Source organism: Cryptomeria japonica, chromosome 10, assembly GCF_030272615.1.
Source record: "Cryptomeria japonica chromosome 10, Sugi_1.0, whole genome shotgun sequence".
Classification (NCBI taxonomy): Eukaryota; Viridiplantae; Streptophyta; class Pinopsida; order Cupressales; family Cupressaceae; genus Cryptomeria; species Cryptomeria japonica.
The window spans coordinates 10,481,512-10,499,681 of record NC_081414.1 but is presented as its reverse complement, the minus strand read 5'-3'; the positions used below and the strand labels follow the sequence as shown (position 1 = coordinate 10,499,681).

The 18,170-nt window shown below is 43.3% G+C and overlaps 1 protein-coding gene across 1 annotated transcript in view; it reads right to left on the bottom strand.

The window, feature by feature from the left end:
- LOC131069377 (pentatricopeptide repeat-containing protein At5g27270) overlaps nt 1-18,170 on the bottom strand; it is a gene marked incomplete at its 5' end in the record, with an annotated part of 41,892 nt that overhangs the window by 10,863 nt on the left and 12,859 nt on the right. Inside the window, one exon of the mRNA XM_058004759.2 lies at nt 17,759-17,823. Coding sequence (XP_057860742.2) covers nt 17,759-17,823 — 65 coding nt within the window. The remainder of the gene's footprint in view (nt 1-17,758; nt 17,824-18,170) is intronic.

The window sequence follows — 18,170 nt, the reverse complement described above, 5'->3', positions numbered from 1 at the left end:
CTTGACTGCAGGATTGCTCAGTGATTGATGTGATTTGCTGGGAGCACAAGGTGGCTTACGATTTTGCAACTCGCTGGTCTGCTGCGATTCTCGGACTGCGAAATAAAATTAAAAGGGATGGGATAGATCTAAAACTAACAAGACTGGTATGCGGGTAGACGGATTCAACATAACCAATCCCTGCTTGGCTAGAATAGCTCACAACATTGCAGGAACAGTGCAATCTTCAAAGGGACTTCGAAGATTTTCAGACTGCAAATGCACGGCTAAGCACCCAATTCTGGCGCAGCTTAGACAGACACCTGCAATTGAACTAAGCACAATTCAAAGCCTCAGATTAACCATACGAAAGGATACACAATCAGTATATCCTCAATGGTATGACCCTGAATCTATCAAATACCTGAACACCCAAAACAGAAAAATCTATCTAAAATGCTGAAAGAAACCATGCAAACAGGATGAAAACAAGACAATAAACACCAAATCAATGTCTATATATTGATTTCAGCTACCTATTACAACAATTTCTGCAACATCTCTATGCTACTGCTCTAATCTAACCTATTCTAACTTCTAAAATCTAACTCTCTAACAATCTAACCACCAAAATTCTAACCCTTTACAAAAGAAAGGCCTCTGCCTTTTATAGATTTTACAATATTGAATTGAAGGCTAGGATAGATTGCATCTAAGGGTCTTGATCTGCCTCCCAGAAGCTGGCAGCTTTAACCCATGCCCATTAAACTCTTAGTCATCTATCCAACCACTGATTCCCAACTACCTGCAACTATCTGGCTTTAATTTGAGTCCATCCGGTAGTTGGACATAACTGTCCACAACTGACTTGTTTCCCCTTTCTTTCAAAATATCTGAGTGGGGCCCACAGGCAATTTTACAATAAAATAGTTTCAGTTTTCAGAAATTGAACTTCTGGAATTAAATCCAGCTGTGTATTTCTCGAGAATGCATAGACTTGCTGCATTCAGTGTTCTTCGGTCTTTGGTCCCGGTGGTGGACTTTAGCTTTGTGGTCTGGTGGCACAGCGACACACTTCCCAATGCTCGGTTCAAATCTTGCGCTTCTGCAGCGCGTTCCTGCATCTTCTTCTTCGGCTTTCAGCATCTGACTCCTTGACATTTCAGACCTTCTCTTGGTTCTTCAGGACGATGCCTTCGACCTGCGAACAATCAATCTCACTTTAATAAATCAATTTGAGAAATTAAAATTAATTTGACAAACTTTAAATTCTAAATGTTTGGCTTCGTCTCGGTGGAGTTCGGGCTTGAGAAGCTCTTGCGAGGATTTATGTCTTACCTCGTCATGCGACACTTCAGATTTCGGCCTGTGAGGAAGTTTTGCAAATTTCAAATAATGCCTTCTCCTTTCACGTTTTCGCGATTTCGGCCTGAGTGGCAATTTTGCGGATTTTCAGGCTGGAATTCTCCTTTGCGAGTTTTATGATTAACGCCTTTCTTTATTTTCGGCATTAGGGACCGATTTGGGTGCTCAGGTTTTATATTTCGGGCTCTTAGGCCGATTTGAGAGCTTGATGTTTTCGGGTTGTGAGGGCTTTTGAAGATATAGAGGAGAACTGGCTTGGCCGAACCTTGCATCACCACACGCCCTATCTAAAGTTATCGGGTAGGCAGACACAACATGGGCGGTCCCCTGTCAACTGACGGGGTGAGGTGTGCAAGTACAACAAATGGTGACTCAACTGGGAAATGTTCCCGAACATTTCAAGGATGACTATCCGGATCGAACCCTAGAATCTCCGATATATACCCCACCAAACAACCCAAAATGACAAAAGACAGATTCAAGGTAAAAATGAGGTCGCAAACTAAATCAAGTCACCAACCTTGAGAATCAAGTGTGTGTAGTGAAATTCACTCTAGCTTAGAGAAAGTTGAGATATCATCGCTCGATCAAGGCAAGCTACCTTGTTGCCTCATACTTCAAAAGCAACCTGGATATTGCCTCGCTGCCAGCGAGCATCCATAGCCCCGACGAGGTTATCCCCTGTAAGCTCACAGAGATTGCTCTATTTCCGATAGATTTTCTTGTTGAAAATCGGCAGAGGTGTCTGCATTCCCATAGCCAAGCAATTTGATATTTCTTTTCTTTTCAATTTCTTTTCTTTTGATTTTTCTTTTACTTTCACTTTTTACATTGGCTCGTAAGCAGCGAAGCCTACGTGGGATTGAGCGTTACAGTGGTCGTTGAAGCACAGCTTCAGATTTTTCACTTGCAATGAGCTCCCTTTGATAAAACGAACGACGGACTTAAGCGTTTTAAGCATTTAAAAGTGCAGTGATCACAACATTGGCGACAAGGCGCAACAGGAAACTAAATTTTTAGAATGACTAAGCATTAAAACCAAATGAGCTGACTACGGGGCAACCGTCAATTAGGCGCTCTACCAAAGTCGGCATCCAAGAAACAGACAAAAAAACTTCCTGACTTCACACACCAATGCTAGGAAAAGAAAACAAATACCTACAAAAATTGACAAGGGGACAACCCCTTCCGAAAGGACACCTACACTAGGGCAAGGCAAACTAAACTAAAGCAGCAAAACAGGGAAAGTAAACTAAAAACAGAAAACGAACTAAAAACAGAAAACAAAAACCTAAACTAACTATGTACAAGAAGAAACCGACTGTACAAAATGCGGACTATATGCATGCGTTCCCGACCCGGGGTGATTTTTCAGTATGTGCAACAGTAACAGGGCAGCGGGAATAGTTCTTAGTTTGGCTGGTTTGTCTTTATACTCTAAAAAGAAAATTTTCAGTTGGCCAATCTCAGGTTTATCCAGGAGATCGGGCAAAATTATCAATTGAGGGACTTCATTAGGTCGTGGTTAATCCATTTACAGGTTGCTTTCCCAGAATATCCAAAATCAAACTGAAAATTTTTAGAAGTAACAACAAGAGGGAAAGAAACAACCTGGCAAGTTTCTGAGTCATGCGGGGTGTCGTGCGCCGGAAAAGATTCAACAACTTCCTCAGGAGGTTACAATTGGTGGTGCAACATCTCGATAGCATCCGGTGTGTGCAAATCAACATCAAATTCCACATTAGGTTGCACAGGCTGAAAATCAGTCTTGAAACCGAACTCGAACTCAGGAAAGGGGTGCATCATCTATTGGTGTATCTTTGGATTGAATGAACCATGCAACCCTATCCACTTCTGTCAACACGTCTTCAAACATCAGGGACTCTTTGATTGATTGATCCTCAAAAACGTCCTCAACGGACTCTTGGACCGCATCGTCTAGTGGCAGGGCTGCTGCAAACTGCTCCTCAATGTCGGGTTGATCTATGGAGCTCACTCGATCATTCTCAAATACATCCTCTTCAGCCCTGTCTTTATTAAGTGTACAAACAACACAATGACCTAGTGTCACATCCTCTTTCGGTGCAAGGACAGCATAATCATTTGCTGCCACAATTTGACTAATTGGTTCACCCTGCTCAACACTTGGCAACTCCATCTTTTCATCATCAAGTTCATCATCGGGGAGTGCGACGCTGTATTGATTTTGCGATCTTCTGTACTCGTCTGTAGCAAGGTAGGCACTCCATTCTTTGTTGGTGATGGGCTCCTCTGGTTCTTCCGACAGTCCATATTGGGCTTTGACTTGACTAACTGCCTCCATGCATAGCAAGCAGATAAATTCAGAATGTGGGGTGCGGTGAATTCTGCACCACCAAGGTGACAATACGCTCTCTAAGCATAATTCCTCATCAAGAACAAACTGGTTCTCAATCCGATCCTTAAATCTTGTAAAATCCTCAATGCTTGACGGAGGACTGGGGATATCCGACTGTATGATCTCCTCTGGTTCGGGGATATCCCAAAAAAATATCTGCCCCTGTAATGCGAGCTCGACTCTTGACAAAAATGTCAAGCAATTTAGTTCTTCGTGTGCCGTGGTGCCATGAATTCGGCAATGAGCTGTAGATGCAAATTCGGACAGTTGCCTTGGATATAGCTGCAAACTTAGCCCTTGCTAGATCTGGAAAATTTCAGACTACGGACAATCCTCATGAAATGGCTGACCCGACATACTAACTCAGAAATATATTTTTTTGTATTTTCAGATTTTTTGGCTTTTCTGGTTTAACAGGGATCTTGCATATCTCGAATATAGCATTGGAACGGTCGATTAGACTCAACTTGCTGCAAGGTACCTGATAGGAGCCCTCCTTCTAGCGCCAATTCTGTAGACATGGCTAAAATCACATTGCTACGACTCCATCCAGCCAACGTAGAATAGAATGATCTCATCGAGTATCTGTTGACGTGTCTGAAATCGCATTGCTATGACTCCATCCAGCCAACGCAGAATAGAATGTACTCACTGAGTATCCTATCCTCTCTTGAGATAAGGAAATCCCTAATGCTGTTTTTTGGGTTTTCAAAGGGGATGACCTCAAGGTTTTGATTGTCAGGTCTTGACTATGGGATTACTAAGTGTTTGATGTGTTTTGCTGGAAACACAAAGGGGACTTACGGTGAGATGGACAATTGTTGGATGAGTTCCCTAAAATTCTAACAGTCTCGCTATCGTTTGATTTCAGTTGGATTGATACTAATTCAGCTGGACTGTGGATTCTTCTTGGTAAAAAAAAGGAAAAAAGGAAGGATAGGGAAAACAGATACAGAAAATCTAACTAATTAACCAAGATAGCATATTCAACAAAAACAGACAGACACCTCCAAATAACCAAATTAAACACTATCAACTATTTAAGCACAACATTTGTAAGAATCTAGAGCGATCTTCAAGGGAAAATAAGATTTTCATGCTATTAAACATAGATTCAGAATTTTTATATTCATTCACTACTTGTTTAATAACCGAACTAAGCATATGAGAAGGTTCAGATTGACCATGCACAGGGGATGACAGTCAGTCAATCCTTAATGGTATGAACAACGAGGATTCTATCAGATGTTTATCTGGAAAATGCTATAGAAAAATGAAAGACATAACAGAATAATTTAAATGGTGAAGAAGGAGACCATGCACTCTCAATGAAAAGAAAACAGCCTTAACTTTGCATTAATCCTGTGTAAATTTCGCCAAAGCTTCAGCAACAATCCATGAACTTCTTACAAAAATGAGGGAAAACCAGTCCCTTTAAATAGATTTCCAAAAATAGATGAATGGCCAAGATCTAAACTAAACAAGTGGCCCTGATTCATCTTTACAAAAGTACCCATACCCATAAATGGAGGGTAAATATCAACAACCACCCAAAGGGGAGCAATAACTACCTAAAAAAGGTAATTAAAATTATCCATAACAATTCAAAAATGGGCACATGCACAAAATTTAAAGTTTACAGCTGACTTGGCAGTCAAACATGGACTTTGGCCAAAAAGTGTTTTTTTCAAATTTAAAAGAAAAATGCATTTTAAGAAAGCACTTTCTCTTTTCCAGCTTCATATCCTCTTTCTAAAAATTCATCCTCGCCATGCAAATATTCTTTCCAAAGGCCCCGACCTGCTGCACGTTCTTCGCGAGCAAACTGAACTGAGGCATAGGGGGATGACGAATTTTATACTGCATGCCCTCTAGATAACAGTCTACGTGCTTCAAACCATCCTGCCAGCTGGACCGATTACGCTCAAAACACAACATGTCTAAATGTAGTTGACCGGCAAAACCAAGGTCCTTGGTTGAGTAGGCGATCTTGTCTATTCTCAATCTTTTCTCCCAATCTGGTTGCACTACGTCATCAGAGAGGTCATTTTTCCAACCCAAAACCATTGATCGGAGGATTTTCTTACCAAGTTCCTGCATGTTCTTCAGAATTCCCTCGCATGCATCTTGCTCTTTGTCAATGATCTCTCTTGTCTCATTCTTCATAGTGATAGTCCAGTACCATTCTTTAAAAATGTTGATGTCGTGGGGGTCCAGGATGGCGGAGAGTGTAGGGATCTGTGCTTGGGTCCAAAAAAGAGCTCTTACGAGAGGAAGAGTTGTAGCAACTACCTCATGGATCCTGAGGCATTCCTGTTTTACCTCAAGCAGCTTGACCAAAATGGTCTCTCGATGGTGAGCCATTTCCTTTACCTCTTCAATGATTTGCTCTCCTCTTTCTTTAAGGCCTTGCATCCATTCCTTGACGGCCTTGGCGGTATCTCGTACTCCTTCAAATTCTGTGGTGGTCCTTTGTGCCAATGCTGTCGAGGGAATGTGGGATTCGGAGGCATTATGCAATGGTCTCAGGAGTTGATCAATGTACCCCTCGGCCTGCTCAGCACAAACTCGATACATGTCCTTTTCAGCAGTTATCTCTTCGAGTTGTCTGAGCATGTTTTGCACAGAGTCTTTCAATTCCTCCCTTTCCTATTCCTTAGTGGCTCGTCCGATGGGGACAATTGTGATGCTATAATCAGCCAGTGTAACTTGATCTACTGGCTTATCGACAGGCAAGGTGGCAATATGGAGGGTACGGTTCCTTTGCTCATCTTTGGTTATCCGGGAATATGCCTTAGGCTTTTTCTTCCCCTTGGACTTGGCTTCGTCTATGCGCGAGAAAATGTCCTCCGAGTCAATGGGTGGCTTGGTGGCTGCCTTTCGCTGGGCTCGAGCAACTAACCAATCTTGAGGTATGGTCTGGGCTGATGCTATAGTTAAATTTGCACTCTGCTCTTTAATGTTTTCAGCCAGCTCATTGCATATTTGCAGCTGCTCTGTTACAGGAGGAGTGGAGGAAGTGTCAAGTCCCTTGCTCACAGCTGAATTCTCTCCTACTTCACTGAACAACTGTCTGGTATCTTCATGTGATGGTTGTTCTTCAGTCCTTTCAGGCTCGCGGGTCTCATTTGTCCTTTGCTCTCCTTCAACAGTGGAGTCATCCTTGGCAGTACTATGCAGCTGCAATTCATGGCGGCTCTGCTGGGTGGGTTCATGCATCTCCAGCCCTTGAATGGATGGAATCTCTCCTTCCTCCACTTGATTCTTAGGTTCGGCAGATTCAATGGCTCTTACCTCTGTATCTAGCCTGTCTTGTTCAAGAGGATCATCAACTCCGAATGCGTCAATATCGCTCTGGGAAGGCGGAGCAGGTACATAATCCAGTTCAATTACATCATCAGATGAACTGGGGTCTTTTGATGATAAAGTGACCTCCGGTCTCCTAATAGGGATCTTCTCCCTTCTTGTTCTCTTAGATGTCCGAGTCCCTCTGCTGGCTTTAGCCTTCTTCCTTTTCTCGGGATTTTCAGCCTCTTCCTTTGGTGCACTAGAGGTTCCCTCATCTTTAGAGGACTAAGAATCAAAGCTACCCATCATTTGGTAGGTGAATTGGACTCCCTCATGAATCTGTCGCTCAATTTGCTGGTGCAACCACCGGTCAGTGTATCTTCCTGGGGCTGCCATAACCGCCTCAAAATCAGTGATTGGATCTTGTGACCAATCAATGCCTGGCAAAAGATGTCTTACCGCCTTGAATTCCGGGACTTGTAGGCAATTTCCTGAATCTGTTATCTGATCCGGGACCCAACGGTATTCATAGAGTCGCATTTGCTGCACACTCAGCCTTGAATATTCGCGCCGTTAGACTTCATAGTCATCAGAGCGGTTCTTCCAATAATCTTCAACTGACTCCTTTTCTCTGTATCACCTGTAGTAGGCTCTCTTTGCTAGATTGTCGTGATCAAAGCATTTCCTTGGGAAATGTTCTTGTAGGCCGTAGGAGGCTAGTTCTGCAAGGGATTCCTCTACATGAGCTGGGCTCTTCAGATGGACATCAAGGTTACCTATGATCATAGGGAAGGCAAATCCAGACTGCTTCTTGTCTCTGAGTAAACTGTTCGTCGGACGTGACTGCCTTGCGACTTCTAGAAGAACTATTTTGTTGGTCAAGTATCGCGGAAGTCTGAAAGGAGCGCCCTCAAAGCCGACTATTCGGATGTAGGAGAATCTTGGGAACTGGATGAACCAGGCACCATACCTCTGTACCAAAATAGTAGCTTGCTCTGAAAGCCTTATGTGTAGCCCTCCTTGCATCAGCCTGACCAGGCGCATTGTGAAAGTGTCATTAACACGCTCATACTAGCCAACCGCATAGGCAGGGTTGTTCTTTTCCCTTTGAGCTATGTCCTGATAGTGTAGCTATGGATAACAATCATATACCTTCAACTAATTGGGCCCATTCCCAATTTCACCCTTCATGATTAACCCTGGCAGTGGCTGGTTTCTGGCGAACATGTAGACTAGATAGGATGTCATAGTAAAGTACTTTTTTGCCTCAAGTTCGATCAATTTGGTATGGACGTTGTCACTTATGATCTGGGCCCAATCGAGCTTGGATTTCCGAGCGAAAACTTGTTCTATAAAGTAGAACATCCACTCTTCAAAGTAGTTGGATTGGGGGAGTCCCATAATCCTACTGAGCAATGTGACCATGTCTCCATGCTCATTGTGAAAGTCGCTCCTAGGGGTCTTTTTCCCAATTCTGATGCTGGGAGGTCTTCTCTCCTTGTACCACTCCTCATTTATTAGTGTTTTGCATTTGGTGGGGTTCATATCATATGCCACCTGCGCTTCATCTATAGTTGTTGCTATGGGGTTGTTCGGGAAGGGAATATCAAATGAGTCGCCAATGGCTTCATGAGTGAAGTCAGCGAGGACCATATTCTCGAGGAGCACCAATCTGGTGTTTGGTTGGTAATGTCGGGTAGCCTCTACTACTAGCTCATAATTTTGCACTGACGGGGGAAATCCTGCTGCCTGAGCGATGCCACTTTCCATCATCCACCTAGGCTTGTCATAGGCATTAGGGGAGAAAACTCAGTCTCTGAAATCTTGAATATCAATGTGCCCCAGGTCAGTATCACCTACATTTTCCCACACTTTTTGAACTTTTGATTCCCTCAGTCCTCCTCACTAATACTGATATTTCATCTTTTCGACTCTGCGAGGGATATCTGACTTGGATGCTCGTGACGTTTGGGCTGCACCAGGCGTCTTTGATGATTCTACTGTCGATTTAGGCATTTATCCTGCACAGCCGGACGAGGATTACGAGACGATATAAAGGAAACAAAGTGGGTTAGATAAAAGGGATAGGTTAGCACACAAGGATTAATTTGAAAACCGAATTTAAAGAAAGCATGATACTTCAGCTAAAGAGCTTGATTGATTTAGACATGAATATTATGAAGCTCTTTGACTACGAATTTACTTATTCGGCTGCGGTTCAAGGACTTAGACAATTTCGACTGCTGAATTTACACTTAGACATTTTAGGATTGATTTTCAAAATCGACGAAGTTTAAAATTTTCCATAAGTTTGAAAATGCATTTTCTAGGTTGACTCCTAGGAATAGACTTCTAATTTCAATTGCTTTGCCTGACGCCTTATAAATGGGAAAAGATGCGGTTTTAAGATTTAATCGTTTTAATCAACTTTGCACAAACACATCTATCCCATTTTGCATATACTTCAAACGATTTCAAGAGGGACAAGGCAAACTTACCTGGCGAAATGAATGGTTTCCCTTGGATTTTGAAAAATGTCTGTCTTATGCCCTACGTTCTGAAAAGATAAATTCACAACTTGTAAATTTGGAATGGGAGAGCTCTGCAATTTCAAATTTCAACGGTTAACTCCCTATTCCTAATTTTCGTACCTAAGATTTGGAGAAGACTACCGTTTTTAAGACTTAGACTTAGCAATTTACCTTGGACGGAATTTTAGTGCTTTTAACCGCTACGAGCTCTTACTTTGCGGTTCTCTAATGCTGCAACCTTCGGAAGTACAATGCTTTCAAACTATAAACTTCTGCGTGATTTTACCTTTGGCATCTTGGGCGTTTTGAATGGGTTTACGGCATTTTCTGCACTTCACAAGGCTTTGCCCTATGGCGATTTTCGGAGAATGAGTTTGGAAAGCTTTGCAAGGATTAATAGACTTCGCACGAACTTAACCCTATGCAAACTTCGGCAATTTGAGAGAGTTTGATAACCTTTCACTGCGCGATTTACAGGTGGAATGCAAATTTCGGATTTTGGAAAGTCTTTTCAAATTTTGGCGTTGTGAATGCCATTTGCGAACAATGTCAAAAACCGCGATTTTACCCTATACTACGATTTTCGGCACATTCTGTGCTTTTGCAAGCCTTTATACTTTATCGCGATTTTTTTCTATAATGCGAACTTCAGGCTTTTAGATGCTTTCGCAAGTTTTCACTTTAACTTATCCCTTATATCGCAATTTTCGGTGAATGGGAGGAGTTTTCAAACTTTTTAAACTTTTTATTTATCTCTCATAAGGCGATTTTCGGCATTTTCGGGGGTTTTGCCAACTTTGCAAACTTTCTAACTTACCCTTTATATGCGATTTTCGGCATTTTCGAGGGTTTTGCAAACTTTCACCACTTACACAAACAAAATCGCGATTTTGGGGTTTTTTCCAAATTTCGGCGTTTGGAGGCTATTTGCAAGTTTATACTTTTATCACTTACACAAACAAAATCGTTTTTTCGGCGAATGGGAGGTTTTTAAAACTTCGGCATTTTAGTGTGCTTTTCAAACTTTTCAACTCTCGGCACTTATCTCTTAGAATGCTAATTTCGGCATTTTAGGGTGTTTTGAAAACTTTGGCACTTGGAGAGCTTTTGCAAGTTTGTAGCTTTTTTAAAACTTTACTTTTCGCACTTTTACCCTCTAAATTGCGATTTTCGGGATTTTGTGTGCTTTTGCCAACTTTATTTAAAAAATTGCGATTTTCTTCAACTTCGGGCTTTGGAGGCACTTTGCAAACTTTTTACATCCATCACTTACCCCTTATAATGCGATTTTGGCATTTGGAGACAATTTGCCAAGTTTTACTTCTTGCATTTTATCCAATACTGGCGAATTTAGGGATTTTCGCCCATTTTGCAAACTCTTAGAAACTCGTGTAATTTTCCCCCTCAGTGCGAATTTCAGGATTTTGAGAGGTTTTGTCGACTTTTGACACTTTGCATTTTTATCTCCTCTATATCCTTTGGCGAAAATCAGCACTTTGGGTCCTTATGCGACCTTCAGACGCTTTATTTTTTACTTGGGGAATTTTGCAAGTTTCTACCATTCCTCGCCTATCTCAGGCAATTTCGCAAGTTTAAACGATCTCTTGGAATTTTAATGCCCAAAGGTTAAACTAATCTTCCGAATTCACAGGCTTCCGCACATGACACTATCATCTCATGGACTGATTACGGGCACGCTCAAAAGGACGCGAGACACCTTGCCCAGAACTTAACAGGGCGGAGGCAAAAAGACCAAAAAAAAGGAAAGGGGGATGGACCTTGTCAGCGACAGGGAGCGTGTGCAACGCACAACAAATGGCGACTTTGCTGGAGAAATGCTTCCAGTCATTTCGGGGACGCAAGTCTAGATCAAACCCAGAATCTCGGTTAACCACCACAATTTAGACGAAAAAAAAGAGAAAAGGCCTTTCAAAACGAGATAATGTTAAGAGTCAAATCGAATCACATGAAAAATCGGATTAGCTAGTGTGTGCAAGTGAAGTTCATTCCAGCTTAGAAAGAGTTGAGGCATCAATGTTTCACTATGTCAAGTTGTCCAGCGAGCTGATACTTCAAAAGTAACCTGGATAGAGCCCCGCTGCCAGCAAGCATTCATAGCCCCAACGGAGTTATCGCCTGTTAGCTCACAGAGATTGCTCTGTTTCCGGTAAGAAAGTTTTACTTTTTGTTCAGTACCGGCAGAGATGCCTGCATTCCTATCTGCCAATTTTATGCTTGATATCAAGTTGATTTCAAAGCGTCTTTACTCTTGATTCTTTTTTCTCTTTTTTTTTTGGCATAGTAGGCAGTGAAGCCTACGTAGGATTGAGCGTAACAGTGGTCGTTGAAGCAAAGTTTCGGAGCTTATCATTGACGTAGTGTCCCTTTGACTAACAACTAATTGTATGCGATTTTAAAATGTGTTTGCACAGTAATCACGATGTTGGAGATAGGTTTTGACAAAAACAAGATCTTGCAAAGAAAGGCTATCTAGATCAATCCGACCTCATCATGGGGCACTCCAACAATCAAGAGTCCTTCCTGAACTTAGATTCTAGAAGTAAGAGGTTACAAAATTCTAGCATTACACCAATGTTGTACATAGCACACAAGCTTCCTTTTCAAAATTGACAGGGGTCCCAAAACAAAACAGGAAATAAACTAAACTAAAACAGGAAAACGGTAAAACTACCCTATTATTTACAGGGGGAAGGTTTCAAAGAAACCTAAGGCTGGAAGTAATGTTTGAGGAATTGACCGTTTACAAGCAAGGGGACGTCCTCACCTTTTAGGGTCCTAAGTCGGAATGCATTTTCTCCCAAAATTTCAGAAATTTAGAAAGAACCGAGCCACAGATTATCAAACTTGTCGTGCTCTCCTTTCCGCTCATGTGCTTTGTCCCAGCAGAGGACAAGGTCAGAAATGTGGAAGGCTTTTACCTTTGCCCTTCTGTCAAACCAACACTTGACCACTTCTTAGTGTTTAGCAAAATTATCTATAGCGTTGTCTCTTTTTTCTTCCAAATACAGCAGTTGGGTCAACCTGGCCTCTACAGTGTCATCGATTCCCAAATATTCCTTCATGAATTGCAGGGTTGGTATTCTCAATTGTATGGGAAAAATAGGGTCGAGGCCATATACCAAATGGTATGGTGAAGTTTCGATGGCTGTGATATACCAAATGGTAGTAGGCTGTGATATGTGTTAGAGAGAGGGGAGGCCGCTGAAAAGGGATTTCATGCCCCTCAACCCTTCGCAGGCTCAAGAATTATTCGAGTGTTGGGGGCTGGATTTTATTAGGCCACTCAAGGCCAACCACGCTAGGAGGTGTCGCTACATTGTGGTAGCCACGGAATATCTAACCAAGTGGGTTGAAGCACGAGCCCTACCTAACGACTCGGCCGTAAGTACAACAAGATTCATCTATGAGCAAGTTATTACACGGTATGGGATCCCTATGCAGTTGACCAGTGACAGGGGTGGACACTTTGTGAACCACGTTATCAAACTCCTCACTACTGAATTAAAGATTTTCCATTCAATGTCTAGCCCTTATTACCCGCGAGCCAATGGGCAGGCTGAGGCTACCAACAAGATTCTCCTGGGGGTAATCTATAAGTCTTGCGGTGTCGATGGGGAAGACTGGGAAGAAAAATTACCTTCGGTCTTATGGTCCTACCGCACAACCTACAAGGTGACCACCGGCCAGACTCCGTTCCAACTCATGTACAGACAGGAAGCTGTCGTGCCAGCGGAATTCATGGTGCCAAGCCTCCGCATTGCAGTAGAGAACAGACTCGGGGATATGGAGAGCCTAAGGGAGAGATTGTATGCCTTGAGCAAGCTGGACGAAAAAAGAACGATGGCACAATGGGCCACAGAGGCAGCCCAGCAAAGACGGAAGGTCTGGCACGACAAGCATCTTAGGCGAATGAAGTTTACTCCGGGCCAATTAGTGTTTAAATTCAATGGGAGGAACCAAATCAAACCCGAAAAATTTAAAGTACGATGGCTAGGCCCCTTCAAGGTACACGAGGCCAATGCCAACGGGGCGATTAAGTTGTGGACGCTTGATGGGAAGGAGGTGCCAGACGCCGTCAATGGGTCAAAATTAAAACAGTATCATGAACAGAGGCGGGCAACCGATCCCGAATCAGCCGGAAGAAATAATCATTAGAGAAAAAAAAAAAAAAAAACTGAAGTACGAGTCCGTACGATAGGTAACCGTACGGGCAAAAAAAAAAACACGAAAAAGTGTGCCGTATGGTGGAGAGTTGTGGGCACCATATGGTGGCACTCACCGAACGGTGGGGCCCACACGTCCACCGTGCGGTGGAGCCCGCGTGCCCACCGTGCGGTGGAGCCCGCGTGCCCACCGTGCGGTGGAGCCCGCGTGCTCACTATGTGGTGGAGCACGGCGTGCCCACCATACGGTGGAGCCCGCCTGCCCACCATGCGGTGGAGCACGTGCCCCCGTGCACACAAACCTACCGCGCAACCCACAAGTCGTACAGACGGAGGAAGGAAATCACAGGAGAGCAGAACAGCAGGCCGTACACTGTACATCGTACACCCACAGCCATACACCGTACGCTGACATTTGGAAGGAAGGAAGTGGCACGTGTGAGAGGGTTAAAAAAAAAACTATAAAAGACGATTAAGGGAATTAATCGGGGATCAATGGACACAAACAGGAAAAAGGCGGATTGGAGAAAACAATTGCAGCCGTTAGAAGACAAGTTACAGGGAGGGCAAAGAACATCGAAATCCAGTAAGGACACAAGCAAGCGAGTTTTGCCATCTAGTGTGCGTATTGCAGGCAGCCTTGGGATGAGCAACACTCAGAAAAGCAAGAAGCATCGTCCGAAAACCCAATCGGCAAAGGACAAGGAAGAGGTAACAGTGGACAACATTGTGTTTGAGGGTCTTAATGGAATAGACTGCAGGAATTGGTGGGCGAAGACACCTCACGACGACCCAATAAAGAAAAATCTTCGCCAGGCACAAGTATATTGGGCTGTCCAAATGCCAGTTTTTTGCATAAAAGATTTTGAGGTAGTTTTGCGTGCCATGATTGGCACCTATGACAAACACCGCCACCAGTTTGTATTTGACTACCAGCACCAGCAAATAACTGTTTCCTTCACGGCAAGCGAGTTCAGCAAGGTGTTTGGCATATCTGGGATGAAAGAAAAAAAAATTGATACTTCGCAGAAAATCACTCCAGACAACCGTGCCACCTTGCTACAGTTGATGTTGCGGGATAACCTCACACAAGCAGAAAAAGATAGCCTCAAAAGTGCTGGTAAGTGTAGGGGGGTCGAGAAAACATTTTTGGCGAAGGGAGTATGTAGATGCTTGTTGTCCGTAGTAAAGAGTCGCCTTATAGGTGCCAGTCACGCGTCTGATATAGCTATCGCACAAATTGTGTTGATGAATGGACTGCACAATGGAGTGGTGCATGATTGGGCATCACTGCTGGCGGATAGGATGGACGAATTCATGACCCTCCAGTATAAGAAATTTACATGCCATATTACGCCATTGGGTTATTTCTTAATGCAGTCCGCACACAGATTGCCCCAGGCTCACAGCCATTAGAGCCACAGGGTCGTGTTGCACCAGACTAGCCGCCTATATTTTACTGGTCGCATTTGGATGTCTTGGCACATGGCGCTAAAGCACGGTTGGGCAAGAAAAGGAAGAAGCCCGCCATGTTAGAGACGGAGTCCGAGACAGAAGAGTCTGATGCAGAGGAGGATGTTGATAGCGGTAGGGAGGAATCCGCTGACACCTCCCAGGTGAGCGGAGGGAGTTTCCAGTTGGCAGGTAAAGGGGGTGACGAGTTGCCCAAAGAGGAGGTAATGGAATCGGTAGGCACAGAAGGGTCCGCACTAGCCAGTACTGCTCCAGCACCAGCACGCCTACCGGAGACTTGTTAGTTGGCGGTGCCACGGTCATTCGGGACAGTCAGTATAGTCACCACGGTGCCAATACCTGGTTTTGGGCAGCCTCGAGTGACGATCGCTATGACACCACCGAGGGTCGAGACCACAGCAGAGATCAACTCTATTACTATTGCAGTTCCTGTGGTGGCCTCCATACAGCAAGATGTGCTGGGTGTGCCAGGTTATATGCAGGAGGTAATGATGGAAGCAGGCGCCCTCCAGGATGACCTCAGTGCTTGGTTGAGCCTCTACCAGCTCACACCCGTGGCACCTGCAGGCGAGGCCGCTCTATCTCTTGGCAGGGAGATGCATTCCCTGGATATCATTGATCTCGATGAAGGGAGTTCTCCCAGTAGCAGGGCGCTTCAAAGGGCTGCTTCACCCTCGACGGATGTAGTAACCAATCCTTACAGAGAGGAGGGGGTGACTGTGGGAGTGCAGCAGGGTGTGGGAGAGTTTGAGTAGTTCATTGCCGAGATGACTCTAGGAGCGCAGCAGCTTGTGACCTCTGCGAGACTCCAAGAGGATGTCGTCGTGGTCGAGCGGATGGAGAGGTTGTTGACTTTTGTCCACACCAGATGCAGAGAAGAGTTTGTGAGGTGTTTTGAGTCTGCCGGGTGGCCTGAGACAGAAAACCTAGGGATGTTGGAGGCTTGGCGCCTCACTGAGGGGGTTGGCGAGACCCAGATGCAGTCCTTATTGAGAGAGGTGGAGCAGGCCTTCTAAGAAGGCTATCTTGAGCTCCGGAGGACACAACATATGGCATCCACAACTGAGGCCTTGTGTGTAGCAGCAACAACAGCTCGGGAGGAGCTGGCTGCCAAGTTTTAGGAGGTTGAGGCTACAGTGGCACAAACTCGGACAACAATGGACATTCTGGTAGCAGATAAGTCTACCTTGGTTATGCAACTGGAAGAGGAAAGGGCATCCAGAGCTCTGTTAGAGACTCGATTGGTCAGTGCACTGGAGAGCATCGACAAGAAGGATAAGGAGGCGTTGGAGGCAAACTATATGGTTAAGACTGCAATGGAGAGGCAGATGGTGGCAAAACGAGATCTGAAGAGGAGGACTGAACAGGTGTACGAGCTGCGTGGGCGATTGGCTTCCACCACTGACGCCTTCTTCATCAGGGACGCCCTCTGCACTCCCTTAGTTTTTGATTTTGGGTTCTGTTGTAGCAATGTATTCCCCATTTTGTTGTAAGTTGTCTGGAGACGACCTTTCTTTTTTGGGGGGGGATGATGTTGGCGGTCATATTGTACGAGAATAAAACTAGTTAATTAAGTTGTATTTGTCCTTGTTAGTTCGGTAACCGAGGGATGGTAGTTACGGGTGCAACAGTTGCCCCTCACACCCCCTCGGTACCTTTATATACCTTGGAAGGTAACTTGTAAAGACACACATGATTATGAATGGAATAATATCTCTTATATTTGCGTGAACTTATCTAGTTTTTATGGCATTGTTGCTTTGCATTGAGTATTTCATCTGTATGTTCTAAACCGTTCACCCAGAGGGTAAACAGCAACCTCTTGTGAAAATTATGCAAACTCCTTACACCTGTCTAACTTAGTTGTTAATTTTGTTCATAAAATTCCAAGCTTAACCAGTAGCTGCCTTATATCAAAAATGAGATCACTGCCATGATTTTGCTACAAAACTCTGATACAACTAGGATCTGAAAATTCCGCACCAAAAGATACTTCTACAAAAATGCTTACCAATGAACTTACCTCCTACTGCTTTAGATGTTTCTAGGAGATTTGCATTAACAAAATTATTTCCGTGTCTCACTAAAGCATTCTTTCCAACTAAATATCTATCAACATGATTGTTCTATCATGAAAACTTATTAAAAGTCAATAAAATATATTTTTTTGTTAAAGGATTCTTACCTTTAAATTGCATGGCAGATCTCTTCTATTCCTGCTCAATGGTCTATTCTTTAACAATGTCTTGTGGCTCTGGTTTTGACTGTTCTTTTGCTTCCTGATTTTTTTCTTAGCAACCTTTTGTGACTTTAGTTTTTGACCTTTTTCTTCTTTCTTCTTAAACAATGAAAGATAAGCCATGAAGGAAGAGCATTTAATTCTAGAACAATGAAAGAATACAACTGCAACCATTTTCCATCAGAACTCACGTGCTTTTAGAAAAACTTTTTAGTTTGATTGGGCTCCTGAAAATCTATTATTATAATATAAAAATTAAAATATATAAAAGTTGCAAACATGTAAATTCCAACAAGTACAGGAGAACTTTCTATCCAGTCACCTTTCCAGGCCTTATACCCTCTTGTTGCATCCTGCTAAACAGCTTTTCAGCATCTTGAAAATACCCTGCAAAAGTATGAAGAAACTCAGTATTGCAATGATAAATTGTGTCATACAAGCAGATAGAAGATGGGTAGCAACAAATAAATCTATAGTACAATAAATATCAAATTCATAAAACAAACTTGGAACATAAAAGTAAATGCTCTTGATTGCAAACTATACACAGAGTAGGAAATGGCTGTTCCAGAAAACAACACATGTTAACAATGCATGTTCTTGCATATTTATATTTAACTACATTTTTGCTACACCTTTAAAAGTTCTAAATGATTTTTTTCTTCCTTTCTTAAAATGCATCTTATATAACTTCAAGGAAGAAAACACACACATCAGTCCAACAACAAGGTTAG